Source organism: Larimichthys crocea, chromosome I, assembly GCF_000972845.2.
Source record: "Larimichthys crocea isolate SSNF chromosome I, L_crocea_2.0, whole genome shotgun sequence".
NCBI classification, from domain to species: Eukaryota; Metazoa; Chordata; class Actinopteri; family Sciaenidae; genus Larimichthys; species Larimichthys crocea.
Window position 1 is genome coordinate 2,940,564 of NC_040011.1, and position 18,996 is coordinate 2,959,559.

At 38.2% G+C, this 18,996-nt stretch overlaps 1 protein-coding gene across 1 annotated transcript in view; it reads left to right on the forward strand.

The window, feature by feature from the left end:
- Positions 1-1,631: 1,631 nt before the first annotated feature.
- Positions 1,632-18,996, forward strand: part of LOC104934586 (LIM/homeobox protein LMX-1.2) — a 39,549-nt gene continuing 22,184 nt past the window's right edge. Inside the window, exons 1-2 of the mRNA XM_010750279.3 lie at positions 1,632-1,895; positions 2,793-2,979. Of these exons, the coding sequence (XP_010748581.1) occupies positions 1,829-1,895; positions 2,793-2,979 (254 nt within the window). The 5' untranslated portion in view covers positions 1,632-1,828. The remainder of the gene's footprint in view (positions 1,896-2,792; positions 2,980-18,996) is intronic.

Consider the following 18,996-nt stretch of genomic DNA (forward strand, 5'->3'; position numbering starts at 1 on the left):
ATTTAAACATTTTTTTCTCACGAAATTAAACTGGAATTCTGATCCACTGATGAGTGATGTTATTTCATGATTTCTTTCGTTTCATGTTTTTTCTTTCATAAATAAAAAAAAACAGAAACACATTTTGAGTACTAACAGACACAGATCCATCTCTTCATTTGAGAATCTCTGACAGTCCTTTGAGAAAGAACAATGACTGAGTCACGATGCTGCATGTCGCGTTATTTTTCCACATCAGGCCTTTTCTTCCTTCTCTTCTCCTTTATTATATGATTTATATTATTAATGTCACTTACGTGACATCGTAAAAATCGCCTGTGTTGGACAGGCATGTCATTTCATGATCTCTTATTAGCTCATTAAGCCTCTCAGATTTTATATATATATATATATTCCAATACATGTATTATATCCACTCATATATATATAATCTAGCACAATATAGCACAATGTCAATTCACATTAATCCTCAACCCTCGTCAATTGAACCTGACCCGCGCGCATCTCTCTGTATTTAATTTCCGTTAATAAAAGCTCCTCGTGCGTCATGAAGATTCCCCCGCGCGAACAAAAGAGCAGACAGCTGATGAATATTGCTTTTTATTGCTTTTCACACAGCTGATCTCAGGCCTGCAGCGGAGGACTGATCAATCTGAGATGCTTTATTTGAAAGAGGCGTATATCGTCTGCGCTTCATGTCTGCCTCTGATCTGATCTGTGATCTGTGACTGATATTCAACAGAGCAGAAAAAAAGAAAGTTTCCTTATCAGCTCATTATGCAGATTCACAATCAGGCTGCACGTGCACAAATATCATGTGAGGTGTGTGTCGTTCAGACTGACAGCAGCTCATTTTCAACCAGAGAAATGTCCAAAGAATCTGAATCTGTGCATGTTCATTCACAATACACGTAGAATATTTGATTTTTAATCATAAATAATAATGACACTCCTGAATAATTCATTACTAAAGTGTTTTCAGGCGCAGCTTTATATTATTATTTGACCATATTATGATATTATGAGACACACAGTATGGACAGGGCCGTGGACAGCAGCAAACCCAGAAAAATCTGACTGGGTTCAAAAAAGTTTATTGAGAATGCTCATGTTTAAAATATGTACTGTAGTTCAATGTTAATGAAATGTTACATTTTAAATAAAGTATAAATCCCGAACAGTGGGCAGCACTCTGAATGTTTGCAGAATACACTGGTGGATATACTATGACGGTTAATATATAATATAATATGAAATGATTTATATTTGATTTCTAATGTTTCAGATAGAGACGCTGTCAGTCTCTAAAACACAAACCATGTGCAGGATTTTAAGAGTAAAGTCGCTCAGGTCGCTCAGTGTCATGACAGACACTGAGGGGTCATCATGTGCTGAGATCAGGGCTGTTGCTTGTGTGGAGTTGTGTGATGCTGAAGTGCAGATTTATTTCATTTCATCCCTGTAGGCTTTGTGGACATTGTGGAGGCGGATCCATCGAGACTCCGGCGCCAATACAAGTCCAGATCTGCGGAGAGAGTGCTCGGCGAAAGGCAGGGGGAGGGTTTCTGCCTCTGCTGTTCCCCTCTTTGAGACAGGCTTGAGCTCAGGATGGCACATCGAGTTCCGGACTGCTGGACCCTTTTCATGGCACCCCTCTGGATTTACACCAGTTGATGTTTTTTTCTCTCTCGGAGACTAAAAACTTGTGAAGGTTTGAACTTTGCGGATTTGACGCACTCCTTTTGCTTCTTTTTGCCCTGAAGTGCAGAGAGGAGAGAGCACGCACAGGCCGGGTCTGACGGTCCTCCAGCAGTCACCTCTGTCAAAGATGCTGAACGACATTAAAATAGAAGACCGTCTGCGCACCGACGCGAGCTCTCTGGATCATCTGATCGGTGAGTTCAGCGCATTCTCTTCCCTCCTGAGCGGCCACAGAGCGGATTATAATCCGGTCTGTCATCAGTGTGAACAGAAACGGACAGTTCTGAACTGTTGTGTTTTCTGTCTGTTTACCTCTGCGCTATTTATCATTATTCATTCTTTTTCTCTCCGAGGTGAGAAATCTGTTTTTTATTGGTTTCATTAAATGTTACATTATCACTGCTGTTTGAGGCCTCGGATTTTATTTTTTCATCTGATGTTCAATTTATGCATTTAAAAAAAAAATCAAAGTAAAAAAAAAAAACAACTCACGGAGTCTCTGATAAAATCGTATACAATAATTCTGATGATTCCTTCTTCTCTTTTTATATCACTGTGACTGAATTCACTTTGCAGTTCAAACATTCATATTCATTTATTCAAACACCGTGGAAACATGGAGTCAAATATATCTGATGTTTGATGTCACCATGGTAATTGTTTATAGGACATTTGTATCGATGGAGCCAGCAGGTATGTCCGTGACATAACGCGTCACTCTTCACTCATATTTAAACGTCATGGAGAGAATGGGAGCAGGTTCTGTATTGTTCGTTTTATTGACTTATTCCTATGACACATATTCATCCCGTATGAAACACAAGCAGCCTGAAATGAACAAATCAAAACAGTAATTTATTTGTACACCTCTATTATCTGCCTCATGTTGCGTTCAAATAAAAAATATTTCTGGACACAATGTTTTATTTATTTATTTTTTAAAATCATTTTTGAAAAGTGACCCTTTAACCTCACCGAGGACTTCAACACAGAATGTCCGTGAACACAACACCAATGAAATAATGCTGTTCACTGCTGAGCCTGGCCGCCGCAGCTCACCGGCTCCTCTGCTCTCCTTTCCCGCATGTCAGGCGCTGAATCCCCGCAGCAGGCCGTGTGCGAAGGCTGCACGCGGATCATCTCAGACCGCTTCCTGATGCGGGTCAACGACGCGTCCTGGCATGAGGAGTGCCTTCAGTGCGCCGCGTGCCAGCAGCCGCTCACCGCCACCTGCTACTGCAGGGACAGCAAACTGTACTGCAAGGCCGACTACCAGAGGTAAGAGCGCCGCATGTGAAGGCTTCACGCCGGGGTGTGATGGCTCAGACTCGGGCCTTCAGGGCGGAGTGTGTGTGTGTGTGTGTGTGTGTGTGTGTGTGTGTGTGTGCGGCGTTTGTTGAGGAAGGAAAATGTAATAGCATGTATTTGAGCCGCGTGCTGTCACAAAGTTCATACTGTCGTTTCTTTCCATCTTCAAAACGGAGTTATTGAAGGAATTATGAATTTTAATGATTGAAAAATAAAATGAACATTTTATTTAATGCCTGGAGAAAATAAAGGCAGTCAGATTACTTTGAAATGTCACTAAGTACAAATTAAATGATAATTTCTGTAACGAGTAACGAAATCCATTGCATTAAAAGAAAATGTAATCTGAATACTTTTGAATTACAAAACCAAACTTTGAAATTATTGAACCTTCTACTAAAAATAGACGCAGCAACAACAAAAAATTAGTTGTGTTTTTTTTTCTTTTTTCTTTTTTTTCTCCCTCTCTCTTTTTGAACTTCTCAAATAAATTCAGTGAAAATATTGTCATATTTCATTATTTCCCCCCTGTCAGCTCTGCTGTGTGTCAGAGCAGATACACTTTAGTTCATAGAACATTATGAATCATAATTATAAAATTGATATTGTGAAGAAAAGCTCGGTACATAGGCATAATAAAAATGTAATTACATAGTTGTTAACAACTTAACCATACTCTAAATACAAATGTTTTTTTCAAACATAATCTAGGCTGATTATAGTTACTTATGTTGTTTCTATTTATGTAATCTGATTGCATTTAATTTATTACTACCAAGCCATGCTCTGTGGATATCATTTCTTTCTGAGTCTGGATGAGCTGTTGTAAATGTATATTTACAATTTTGACGACAGATTATTGAGTTTGTTGATAAAATAGCCAGAGTCTAATCAATCTAAACTTGAATGATCTGATCATCTAGTGTAGTATCAGAGAGGCTGCATTAATGAAGACTAAGAAATTTTTGATTTTATTATCAAACTGTGGGAGGAGATTAAAACCTTCAAAATGTTATGAAAATGCAAAAGCTGCATAACACTGTCATAACACTCTTATAGGAGTGTGTGGTGTATGTTACATTAATGACCCTGAATCATTTACACAGTTACAGGTGAGAAGAAAAAACACCATGTGCCGCTCTCAGCATTTACACTGCCACAACAGAAACCTTTTTAGATGTGACGTGTTTGTTGTGGTTCTGGTGTCGGTGCTGTGTGATATGAGCAGTGTTGTTGGAGGGGGGACCCTGCAGCTGGGTGGTCTCGCCTCTTGTATTGAGCTTTTCTCCCAGACAGGCTGGGCAGCGCGCTGACAGCGGGCCGTCTGACTGTCAGATCATCTCTCTGCTGGGTTTCTCTGTGAGCCTGTCTGCTTTTCTTAAAGAGCCTTTGTCCAGTTGTGCCCCATGTGTCACTGCTGCATGCTGGAGGTCTGAGGACCTACAATGGCCAACAAGCATCTCCCCATAACATTACAGTGCAGAGACACACTGGTGTAAGCTTTCAGCTCAAGCAGTGAATGTCACAGTACGGTGTGCTGCACACAGACTGACCTCATCACACGTCACAGAGATTCTTTCAAATACTTGTTTTTTTCAGTGCCATCTGAACATGAAAATATTGAAGTCATTAAAGATTGAATCAAACAAAATAGAAATAAATACAAATAAATAAAATACAATTTAGATTAAGAGAGTGTGTGAAAGACCTCAGAGCTGAGGGGTGTGCTCCACTCCATATATTCACACATACATTCACCTGCTCATAGATGAATAATAGTTACAGCGGAAAAATACAAAAGTGGATTTTAAAAAGTAATAAAATAAAATAAAAAAACCAACACTATATTCAGAGCTGCTATTGCACCTTTTATTCATACTTAAAGATATTATTGGATGTTAAGGAGAGATATACAGACCTACACATACAGATGTATTGCACATCCCTCTGTCCAGTTAGAATCTTGTAGTGTGAACTTTTTGATGATGTTGGGGCAGTGGATGCCTCTTGGGCAAAAACTAGTTTTGAGGCTGTACGTGTGTCTTAAAGGTGATCGTTAAAAACTTGACTGTGAAACACAAAAATGTCCAAAATCACACACACACACACACACACACACACACACACACACACATTTATCTTAGTAAAAGCATGGAGTCTACTGTTGTGCAGTTTAAAAAAATGTAAAAATGATAAGTTACAGTTGGATAGAGTCATAAAAACACAATAGTGAGTGACAGAGAAATATATGAGTTTCACATTTATTTGTTATTTATCATGTGAGGAAATAGAATCACTTTATAAATGAAATAAATATAATAAAATATGAAGTACTGAAACGTTGTACATAAACTTCATATGAACAATGAATGAGATTTTATGTTCATGTGTCAGCATACAGACAGGTAGATTCAGTATCAGCTGTAGTTTGTAGCAAACGTTACACAAACAGGAGCACATAGTCCATTTGTTTGGGGACTATTTTCAGTGGTGGATTAATCCACGTGTGGCGCTTGACTCGGGGCAGCAGGCAGTGTGTGTGAGACTGGGTCAAACTTACAGTTCATGTTAATGGAGGAACATGGTGGAGGGTTAAAGGTTGTGTTTCTTCTGGATGACATCCTCTAACAGTGATGTACATTTACTGTTCCTGTGTGTCATCATTCATTTCATGATTTCATTCAGTCAAGAAAACAAAACTATGTGACTGAATGAAGCTCTTTTTGTTTTGTGTTTTTTAAATGATGGTGTTTTATTTTTATTATTATTATCTTGAAATGGTTAATAATCTAACAAACAAGTCAACAAAGCCAAAAAACTAATTTCAAAAATATTTTTTAAATTTTAAAGCAATTAAGACACATTTCAAAGAATTTTAAACAAGTGCGATAATGTGTGTTGTAAGCTTTGAACATCGGAGCTGAGGTATCTCTTCATCATTACAATGCTCGGCCTTTACCTCAGATATGATTATCATGCAGACTACAGGACATAACAGTTAATATCTGTCAACACTAAATCTGGCTGATAATATTCCACGTCTTCGCTCTGTGTCCCTCCGTGGTGTGCTTTTTTTTGGTTATCTATTTTGTTTGATGAATTTTCAGTTTAATTTACATAGCACCAAACTGAAGTTATTTCATAACTCTTTCTATTTAGAATGTAATCTTTATTATGAATATTATTTGCAGAGACCCAACAATTCCACCACGATCAACACTATGTCAAAGGAGAAAAAATGTGTGTACCTTCGATTTCCTGTTTTAACATCAAAAGTTTGGCATAACTTTAAAAAAAAAATCTTTTTCCGACAAAAAAATTGAAAAATTAAAATTACAAATTTTATACAATTGTCTCTTCTACATATATTTTTATTGACAGTGAGAATGTGTTTATATTGTACAGTATATGTATCAATTCTATAGAATGATCACTTTTTGCTGCGCTTTAGGAAATGCAGCTCACATTATTTTGGTGCTGATACCAATACAGTTGGATAATTCATCTTTTTTTAAATTCTTTTGCTCTTTGCCCTTCAGTATAAGCTCTGCATTTTTCACTATTAAACAAGGAGGTATATGGGATATGTCATTGTAAAAGTGAGCAGGTTTATTTGATTCCAAACCAGAGGCCCTGGTGTCTTCAGCATTAATCAAAGCAAAGACCCCTGCAGGTGAGGATTCAGGAGTAAATCCTGGACCTAGACCCAGCAGGCTGTCCAGGACTTTAAATATGCTCCATCCCCCTGGGAGCAGGGGGCAAAGAAAAGAGGAGGAGGGGGGGGGGGGTGTACCAAGTCAACCCAAAGAAACTACACAGGAACCAGCAGGAGCTCCTTAAAGCCCTGTTCTGTTTGGATACCACAGCTGACCAACGGCCGAGCTCAGCACTAGAAAAACAAGCCATCATGAAAACTTTGCAGATTGGATTTCATCGCCTCTCCAGACTCTTGCCCCGACAGCCACAGGTTGTCCTCCTCTCACAGTCTCCAACATCAACTAACTACAATGATTTATGTTACTGGTCGTCTGACCCCACCTTGACTTCAAACAGAGGCAACATGAAACAGTCAGTGGACACAACATACAGGGAGCTGTGAAGGGAGAGTGTTCAGCTCACAGTGTCAGGATACAGTTACTAGCTGAGGAAAACTGCTTTTCAGGACTGTATGCAAAGACATTTGTATGTGCTGTGCGGGAGAAACACTTAACCAACCGAGTTTCTATTGAATGATGATGACCATTGAAAAGCCCTGCAGGAAAAACAATAATATATATTTTTAGTGGTAAAGATATTTATAAAGATACTGAAGGTATGACTCACACCTACACTCAGTATCAGTTTGTGTCAAATATGCATTCAGATTTCTTTGACCCTGGAAATCATTTAGAAGGCTTAAGAAGGTCTGTGTAGAATTTTATCCATGTGTATGTGTGTAAGAAAAAAATATACAAAATAACTTTGAACTTACAGAAATTAAAAAAGACAAAAGTAAATCTAAATAAAAGAATAAGAGATTTTAACAAAGGTAAAATTTTAGTTGAAAAACTGTAAAGTTCAAAGTTAAAGGCTGTGCTCGAACAAAGCTCCGGTTCTGTTGCCTGCATTGCAGGTTAGGTCAGAGGGAAACACAGAAAATATATTGTGTATAAAATCTGATCTAGTTTGACCAAAATCACTGAATAAAGTTCTAAAGTTGTGCTTTTGTACAGTAATCAGTGAGGCCTGGCCATAGATGACTGTAGCAGCCCTCAGAGTCACTTATAGACTGGATCAAACAGGAAACACTCTGCTCTGGCAGGGTCAGAAGAGAGAAAGCGTTTCTTTGGGTGTAAAATTAGTACATGCCCCTGAGTGCAGGATGACATCAGAGGTAGTGTATAATGAAATGGGAGGAGGACTGGATGAATGAAAGTAAAGTTGAAATGAAACAAATAGAAATAGCTAAATAGTTCTTGTGGCCATTTTGTATGCACTTTGTAGATGATCCCTAACGTCAGTTACACACCATCTTCTGTCAGCGCATGCATTTGATCCATCTGAAGGCATTTATGCCCAGTAAACATTCAAATGAACTCACTGTGAAGAGAGAAATACACAAATTACTATGACTCTGTGATATTTGTCACGAACTGTGTCACCATCATTTATGCATCTATAAAGCTTGCATAAACGATGTCATGCTGAATAGTGAGTATGCAGGAGCTTGTTGCCACTGCACAAAATACATTTGACAACACATACAGTCATCCTCCTGTTTTATTACACAAGGTTAGGTGTTAGCATTATTTAGGAAGTGATCTATGTTTCTTCCCACTGACCTCAGAACAGTTCGGCATTCCTCTACCACACTGGGACAGACTCTAAAAGTTGACAGAGCCACAAATCATTAAGGGGCTGCAGGCACCCTCTGATGAATGCTGGGTGATGATGAATCTGCCTCTGAACATTCATGCCACCCCATAAATCATGAGTTAGTACCACATCATAGCTGTTTGAACTAATTCCAGGTCCACAAACACTGCTGAGTAAAAAACAACAGTGATGTATCACTATCGTTACTACAGTGTTGTTCTTTTTGTGCTGGAGCCTCAACATGGGGTGACTGACCAGAGGCCTGCCCTACAAAACCAGCTCAACAGACCCAGGACATCTCTCCATTAAACTGTAATCATGCTTAGCATTCACACAATGACAGGTATCATCTCAGGACGTCAGCCCTGGTTTTCCAAATCCAACCATAAATACATTCACATAAAAAGGTTTGTAGCACATACACAGACAAGCAGCAAACAAAGAGCAAACTCTATTATTAGACAAATAAAGAAGAAATTGAGAGAGACTGTGTGAATGTGTAGGCTGATAGTTTTTTAATATTACTGCCTCATCAATAGGGCATGAGTAGAGCTGACTATAATTATTATACTATATATTCCACTGAGCGAAATTCAAATATTGCTTATGTCTATTCTTTTAAGTTGAATTCTTTTATTTATTCCAGCATGTGGAATGGACTTTGGGAACAAATAAAAAACATACATTTTAAAATATAACATTTCAATGTTGTAAGTGTACTTTCATATCTTAGACGTAAGCCTACACAGCCTTCTCTCATTCCAAGAGCATCAAATACTAACAGCTTGTCCAGTGTAATCCATCTGTGTCAGGTGATGAAGTGTAAAGAGCAGTACTCTGTGAGGTGTCAAACAAGCAGGACTTTCACCCAGGAGACAAAGATTCATGTCACATTTGAAACAAAAAGTCAAGATGAACTGAATCAGGTATTAAGTTCCTTAAAGTTATGCTGTCATTACTGTGGCCCCTTGGCTGCTAACAATGTCAAAGCACGCTGTATTTTACACCAGTGTGATCCTACAAAGCAGAGTGATTGAACGCCTAGCACTTCTGTAGGCCAAGTGGTATACACAGGGTTTTGACATTGTTAGCAGCCAATGGAAAAAGAATAAAGAAGACAAGAGGGGACCCTCACAGGCAATGTTTTATACAATGTTTTATAAACCTGAAATCACCTTGCCTCTCTCTACTCTTGTTTCAAAATACAGGCCTCTGGTGTAACCTGAGAGGGTTTCCTTTTTTTTTTTTTTTGGCTTGTGTCCAGTGCTAATATCTACTTTTGGGCACTGTGTTCATATGGTAATCATATAATGATGTCTGCAGTAGGGGTGTGGTAGGGATGATGGACATATAGCACTCATAGACATGCAATTAAAAATATGTGGTTGGGAAAAAGAAGCAGAAAGATGGAGACAGTTATAACCAACAAAGAGTAGCAGTCAGTCTGAATTTCCTGGATAATTGTTCAGTACGGTAATTATTTACTAGATGTGAGTGAATAGAAATGATCTGAATACTCACACAATTCATGATCGGTTTCCTTTAATATTAATCACAGGTGATGACAAAGGTGCACAGAGCAGAACAGGGAATGTGTGCAGGCTGCTTGTGGTTGTTTAAATCTGGAGCCACTTGGAGGGCGGTTCCATTCCAACCCTTTGGCCACACTGAGACAGCATTAACATTTACAGCCTAGTAGTATGAGCACAGGTTTGGAAGGAAGCCTGCCTTAGATGGAAAGACCAAAAGCCCACCATCTTTTGGTCTTTTCATCAATTCTTTTACTTATGCAGGCTGATTATTTGGTTAAATGTCTTAAAAATCATCATGGTATTAAAGTTTGGTCCAAACAATGCATTATGTTATGTTATGTTAAAGTTTTAGAAGAGAAATGACACTGCCTTTAAATAAAATCTATATAAATTAATTACAATTCATTAGAATTTTCTAATCTGTAAGCATGTTTTTTTCTTTTTTCAATGAATCTTTACCTCAGCAGACATGAAATAAATGATAAACTATAAATCATAATAATGCATAATTAAGAAAGAAAAAAATACAGTGTTTCCAGTTTTGGTTTTACAAATGCTATCCTATGTGAGCATGAATAAAGTGGCAGCTGAGGAAAGGAAGAAAAGAAAGTAAAGTTGAAACTTTATTAAAATGTGGGTTCACCATATCCATAGAAAATAATCTTTTCAAGATGGATTACACAGATCTTCTCACAGAGTTTGACGGCAGGGAAGCGAGCACATGCCAATGTGACAGCTGACTGGCATAAACATTTTAAAAATGTAATCTGGGAGGCATTACTGTTCCTTCATAATGTATTTTCTGCTGGAAAGCAGTATTTAGGCATCGTTTTTACAGACAGGGTTGCTAATACAATTAGGAATTATGTTCATATTGAATTATTCTACAGTGCTAACATCAGTGGCAATGTGGGTGGATAGCAGAGTGTTGAGTAGGATGGTGGATCGCTGTATAAAATAAAATCAGGCTTTTATTTTGAACAGAAATGTTGATTTTTTGATACTTCATCTCTTCAAAGAGTGGAACAGAGTTAGAGTTATTGATAGCAGACAAATACAAACAGGTACAGCCTTCCTTGTGTCAGGTCTTGATCAGCTTTATTGGTTCTTTTTACACCCATATACTTGTATTAGATGGAGGTGGGGTCAGGAAGAAGCTGAATTAGGGTGTATTCATCGCTTAATGGAGTCCAGTATCAGTGTCCTGAATCATAAGTATGAGTAGCATGATTCAAGAATTCATAATTGCTTGAAAACAATCACATGTTAATGTTGTTTATTTGATGTAATGTGTTATTATCATGTTGTATATTGAATTCTAGTTGTATGAAATTGGGCAACCTGATAAAACTGTTGACCTTTTTATTTAGAAGGTGAATGTGGCTTCAGTAAAGACTGAGCTATCTATCTGTCTATTTAGGAAATTCCATATTCCTAGAATGGAGAGACAGGCCTTTATCTTTGTTATCTGTATACATATATCATTTCTGCCTCCCTCCATTTACAATGGAGGTCAACAGAATTTAGTGTTTTGTTTCTCACAGCTTGAAACAATTACATTCTTTTTTCCACAAACAGTCTCAGTTACTCAATGTAACCCACAGACCACACTGTAAACAGTTTTTATTGAAACTACTTTGTACCAAGAAAAAGCTGCTCACATTGAATGTGTTGGTGGATAATGCTGAGTACTTGAATACTAATATTTCATTTAGTCCACATTATATCATTTGCAAAAACAGAATCATCATATGCATCATTATTAGTGTAGAGAAAGACAGTTATCATGGGTTTTAGAAAGGGTTAGTGGAGAAAGTTAGTTCACTTAGAAGATGTTTGTGATGTGACAGAGTAATAACCGCAGGAACAATGTGACGCAGACCAGCTCACGCAGCTGTTTTTAGGATTGTGTACTTCGCTGGCCTTTGTGTTGTTTATGCCTGAGTGAAAGCCAATAGCCAATAAACGGTGTCTGTCTGCGGGTTTGACTTTCTCGCAGACGTACCACATTTTTACCGCTCACGGTTTTATCAGTGAACGCTCACTTTTCCACCCCAGCACCACCTCTGCACTTCACCCACGTCTGAGTATGGAGAGCTGCGACTTTAAACATGTCCCTGACCATAAGCCGTTCATGCAGTAGATTCATAATGGGTCTGGGGATCAAAGAGCGAGCCACAGCAACAGAGCCAAACCGCCACCAGGGGGTGGAGGGTGGTAGGGAAGGTCGGGGCAGAGTCGATATTTGTTGGACAGAAACAGTTGGACAGTTGGATTTATAGAGCATTGTAGGGTGGGATGGCATGTCCGAGGAGTTTGTTAAATTAATTACTTTTATTACCAGTGACAAGCCAGAGAGAAAATAAGAACCAGATCCTCCCCGTCCCTCACAACAAGACTTCATGTGAGACAGACACACGTCATAGTGTGGACACTATTTTATATATCTCCCACTATGTCATGTCTTCACCCGAGGCTTGGCCAGACTACTGATTGGTTTATTGTTTTGGGTTCATTTCCCACAACATCAAACAGTCTGTTTTTGTGCTCACAGCCCACATCCTTCTAGTCACACATTGGCTACTTTCAGACACATTTCCACCAATTAAACATCAACTCAGTAACTTCAGTTTACAACCCAGGTCTTGTTTTTGCTCTCTTGACCATCGCCATGGTTTATGATAACACTGCACTCAGCAGTGTTATTGCTGAGATCTGAGATGTTGATGACATTGATACAATGACATATGAAATTTAAATCTAAAGGTGCACTGTGAACAGTTATTATGGTGTCATATGGTTAAAAAGCTCCAGAAGAAGTGAGTAAGCACATCCTTAGTTTTAGACAAAGACTGTTCTCTGGTGTGACAGACTCCATGAACACTAATCTGTCCTCCTAACCCTCACAGACAGACAATACTGTAAAAACCCAGACTTTTTGTAATGGGTTGCGTTGGCGTTTTGTTTCAGGTTGTTACCTGAAATACGATCCAGGGATAGATACATAAGTCTGCATGTATTTATAATACAATGAGACAGATTTATACTCTGGAAAGTTCTTTGTGTTGATGATTTTATCGTCCATCATCACAGCCTCCAGGTAGCTGTAGAGACACAGCGTCCACATTACAAAGTCATTTGGAATGCTTGCACATATCTGATTGGCTAACACCAGTGCCAGATGATGTCACATTGCACTGCAGCAGGACTCGCCATGCTCAACTTTTTTTTGTTGTTTTGCCAACCCTGTGTGTTTTCGTGTGTGTGTGTGTGTGTGTGTGTGTGTGTGTGTGTGTGTGTGTTATTTCAGCTTAGGCTCTGTGGGGTTGTAACATTTCTCTTAAACACACATACATCAATTTTAACTTTGTAAACGACAAATCATCCTAACATCTTTCTGTCTTTGAGCCTGATCACACCAGAAAATGAAAGAAAGAAACATGGATAATGAAAAGAAAGAGGCTGTGCATATGGACAGAGGGACAGCTGAACTTTATTATGTAATTATTGGTTATAAATCAGTATAGTTCTGTGTTTGAATTGGTCCAACACGAGTCAAACACTTGTTGAGGAGATCTGTGTCATGTAAAAAAACTGAGACTGTTGGTAGTGACTACTTGCAGGTTGTGCCAAGTGGTTGTGGTTAGTTTTAAGTTTCATTAATGGCAAAATGAATACAAAGAGGCATAGAGCTCTTTAGAGTCCGACTAATACTTTTTTTTTTACTTTTACCAATACTTGTTATGTAATAAATAATAAAATAATAATAATTTTATAATTTCGGGGTAGTACATTACAAGATTGACTGATCAGTTGAAATGCTGACTTGGTCAAAACTGTTTTTTTTTCTTTCTGTGCAATAAGAGTTAGTAAATAGATAATAAGCCCCTCGAATCTTTATAAGCTGTTTAATAATTAAATTAATGAATATATTAAAAGAAATGTTTAAGCACTTATTAAAAACGTGTTATCAGTTCATAGACTGCTTAAGAATGTTAATAAAATAGAATAAAATAATAATTATAATTGTTAACATAACATAATAATTAACATTAATAAATGTTAAACGGAGACTGACTAAACTAAAGTTAATAGTTATCTTACTGTTAACAAATTTTACCATTTGTTATTTTACCGTCAGAGAAGGTTGGGTGGACACAGCTCATCCACCCCCATTTCTTGGAGCACCCCAGGGCAGTGTTTTGAGTCCCCTGCTCTATACATTTCTTTATTTATATATTTACTAATGTACTCAAAATGTAGTTTATCATTTATAAATTATGGTTACCATAGAGTGTTACCTGATGTTCATGTCTAAGGAATTAAAAATGACATATTACTACAATTAGGATTACAATGTTTTAGCAGTGAAGCACACATTTAAAGAAAAATATACACTCATTTTACTTTCCATCATTTTCACATAAAAGGCAGCCACATGCATCCACAAATAAAACATTTTATAAAACATAGGTTCACTAAGCCTTTGAAACAAAATTAGTATGCATTATCTTTCAACATACAACACATTGTATATTGTGAATGGTCATGTACCAACAAGAACATATAACTGTGTCATAAAAACTGAGGTATCTTTTTATTTTATTTTATTAAAAATGAATACAATGTTTTCTTTCTAATCAATTTGCATCACAATGCTCAGTCAACATGGAGTAAACAGAGTCTAAACATTCAATGCGTGCTCTCTTGTACATGGAACATCAATGAATGAATGAATGAATGAATGAATTGCAAAATTCAAAAAGATAAAATGATATTTAAAAGTTTGACTCTCCCTGTCTGATCACATGACTGTTTCCCACCCTGTCAGAAAATGTTATTATTGCTGATTGGAATGATAGCTGACACTACAAGTTGTAATAATCTGTGATGTTCTATTCCAAATTTTGAGCCCCTCTTATCTTCTCAGTGCGTCAGCACAGAGCACGGCGGCTCTGACAGATACATGTTTGCCAGTCTGTGGTTGGCTGTCTCTCTCTCTCTTTCTCTCTCTCTCTCTCCCTCCCTCTGCCTTCCCTTTTTCTCCTATTTAATCATTTTATCAGCGCTGCAGGCCTCTCCTGGGAATCAGGCTGGCATTTAGCAGGCTGAGACGACTCAAGACCCCAAGGGCTCATCCAAAACCTGCACGCTCCAAGCTGTCCACATTATTAGCTTCTTGCTCTCAGAGGAGACCTCAGTCATTCACACACAAGGCACACACGCACGCTGATACAAACACACACTCCTTCACTCTGTTTTTAGGATTCTATCTCTCTGTCTGATGTTTGCTTTCCTGCTCTGTGCTTCTTTTTTCTTTTCACTTTCTCGTGTGTTCTGTGTCTGATTCTCCCTGGAGAAAGATGTTGTCAGTGAGCGTCTCCACCACCACCACCAGTGTAACAGTAATTACTTCATTGATATTCCTTGCCTAATTACACTGCTGTGGATCATTTGCATAAATCTTTTCCCTTCTTTTTTTAATCATGAGGACAAACAGATGTCTGTAATCTTGTTGGGCTCGTTTCACTGCAGCATATATTATGTCTGCCTCCAGGATCTGTGTGTGTGTGTGTGTGTGTGTGTGTGTGTGTGTGTGTGCCTCTCTCTCTTCAGACACTACTGTCTGACTGCACAGTGACTGACTGACACAGTAAATACTGCCCAATAAACAATATCTCACCCAGCTAGAGCGACAATTACGGCAACTGTATTATGCTTAGTGATGAGTGATACAAATTTGTATTTATGGAGCAACAAGATGTCTCATAAAAGATGATATAGAAACTTCTTTTTACTGTAACTCATTTTAAATATTTCAGTTTATTTAAGTTTATTTAAAGTACATTAAATATGAATGCCATGCAGTGCAGTGTGACATTTAATATCTATATATCTATATGTCATTTAAAGTCAGTCAAGTTTTTTTTGTCTGAATCAGTGCCTTATAGTTATTATAATTAATATTGGGAAACATATTAGAGTGGTGGGGCAGACGGATGGACCCTAAGTAGTCTTCCTCAAGGGCATCTCAGCAGTGGCACCTCTCCAGCTACCAGTCCACACTCTGTACTGTGATCCATGCTGGACTTGAACCAGCCGTTCTCTGGTTCCCAAACCGAGTCCCTGCAGACTGAAGCATCTTCATGGTTATTACAGGCGGGACGTTTGTCTGAACATGGCCGACATCATGAGGCTTACTGTCGGGTCAGTGCTTTACCAATCACATAACGCTACAACCATATGCATTCAGTCTACATTATGTGGACGTTTGACAACAATAATAATTACATAAAATATTCTCATGTGTAAATTACTGGTAGGACATTCAAACTGAGACATGCTGTCCTGAGGTGATTCACCACACCAGAGTCACCACAGTTGCAGGGACACTCCCCGGAGGCCATATTGTACAAATTACACACAGTTCACTGTGAGACTTTCCTGACTGCTGCAGCACAATGACAAAGTACAGACTATTGTCTGTCAGGGTGTCATCATTTCTACAGCAGTTCATGAGATGTATATATATATATAGTAAATAATAGATAGATAATATATATATATATATATATATATATATTTCAAAAAAGGATTTTTAGAGTGTAGCTACATAGAATAGACATGTATTTGCTTATGAGCTATGTGACAAATGAAACATTATGAAACATATCTGTTCAGTTTTCTATCCTGCATGTGCTGATCCAGGTACAGTTTTAGGTACAGTGCCACTGAGGGGGACCAAAGTCAGACATCTCAGATCCCACCACATGACGTCTCTCTGACATACTTTGGCCTGGTAAACATGATCATGGTGTGTGTAGTTTACTGACAGTGTTTCTGCTATGAACAGTTACCACCTCCTGCCATTCGGTGGTATAAGGTTGCCATGCAGCTTTACAGGGATGATCCCAAACTTTTCAAATATACATGGCAAACAGTGGCATCTTTGTGTTTTCAATGCTGCATTACTTCTGACAATCTGGAGCACGGAGCTCAGTGGTGATCGTCATAATAATACATTTACCTCAAAGCCAGTGATAAAAGCATGCAGTCATGTTATACCTGTACAATACAGGCCAAAATTCACAACACAGCGACACATGTAACTGAACATCAACTGCTTCCTCTGCTGCGGGGTGCTGTATGTCCTCCATTCTTGCACCCATCAACACCTCCAACACCCACAGCTCCACCTGCCAGCATGTTCCTTTAATATTTCATCTATTTATAACTGTTACATGTAAATAAGGGAGATGTAGCAGTGAAGGTATATATATCACAGTCAATAGACAGTAGATATCATGTCATTCAACAGTTCTATCAATTAACAATCAACACTTTGTCAAAGAGCGCATTCATGCTCCATTAGATTCACCTTTTCCACTTCATGAGCTCTCTGTTCAAACCTCTTTCAGGCCAAATGTTACATTGCTGTTGAAAAAGTCTGTCTGAAGAGGAAGAATCATCAGCAGCAGCTCTTGAATCTTAGAAATTCAAAATGAAGGAGTCATTGAGGACTTCAGTTCTCTTCTCTCACAAATACGAGCTGCTGCTCTTTTAGAAACACAGCAAGGCTCTTAAGGCTGTGTTTGATTTAAAAGAAATGATTTAGAGCTGACTCATCATCCTTCAGGCCTGTTTTTTATTTTTTTTTAACTGGCTCTCTCTCACACACATTTACTCAACCAGCTGAAGGAACATTAATATACCATATATTGTCCACTGGTGCAGAGCAAAAAAAAAGATAACTGTAGGTAAAAAAAACACTGTCCTGGAGTGGCATGTCTGAACTGTGTCTGAGTGTGAACATGGAAAATAGACTTGAATTGAATCTTAATGAATATATTGAGTCAAATGCTGAAGGATAATCTTTGGATTTAATAACTGGAGTAGAATTTGTTTTACTTCACAATGTATCTGCTTACTGTGACACACTGTCTGTAGTTTTACCTGGGAACCGTCTTTTGTATTTGTTACTTGGGTTCAGGGACAACTTTTGATTGAGTCACATCTGATTCATTAGCAAGAGCCACATTATCAACAAGATACGTTTAAATGAGAGCAAAGGAGGAGTCGAGTGTTCAGAGGGAATTTACTAACTCTGATCTGATCCCTGATCTATCAGCTCATCCACAGTCTTTTCAAGTAAAAAATAAAAGAAGATTTTTCCACTATCATGTGCTTCAACAGAGCATGCTGTTTTTAAAAGGCAAAGACTTGTTTGTGTATTAAGCGCATTAACATAACCAACAACCTCTGCAGAAATTAATGCATGAAATGAATCAGCAAAAAAAAACAAAAAACATAAATGGGCCAAAAACATTTAAGCTTGGTGTGTGTGTGTGTGTGTGTGTGTGTTCCTCACAGGGTGGTGGCCTGAACTAACCACAGTCTGCCACGCTGCCAAGCTCTGTGTGAAGCTGGAAACAATGAGCCCATGTCTGTCCTGTATGTGTGACAATAGAGCAGACTGGCTCTCTCTGTCCGCTCAGATATAAATATCTGTTTATGAAGGAGCATCATGACATGAAACCATTTTAACAGCGAGCCTGTTGAAAATGACTTCAAACATTTTGTGTCAGTTTGAAAATATATCAGCGTATGTAGTGAGACGCAAACAAGGCCAGCTGCAGTTCATCTGACTCTCATGAAAAAAGACACAAAGATCAGTTCATGAATGAACTTTTGGGAAAACATTTAAACTCTTTTGACTCGATCAGTTCTGTAAGTGGATCAGAATCAGTCATGTGGTTTTGGACTTGAACTTCTATTGGCCATTAAAAGTCAGGAAAAATATGCAGAAAACGTTGATGCAGAAAAAGTACCATTGTTTTGTTTCTTTTCTGTCATTTTTCTCTCTCTTTGTCTGTTAGCTATTGTCTCTGTCCTCTGTGTGTCTGTGAAAGCAGTTTTTGTCATTGTCTATTCACTTGTGGGGATAGTTTCTTCCAAGGAGGTCAGTCTATTGTGATGAATCAGGTTTTTCGTATGGAATTTCATTCTGTCCTCCCACATTTATTTTGTCCATCTTCTGAAATGAAACTACTTAGAATACTTCTTGAGAATAATCACACAATTTTCAGTGGCACTTTTCCTC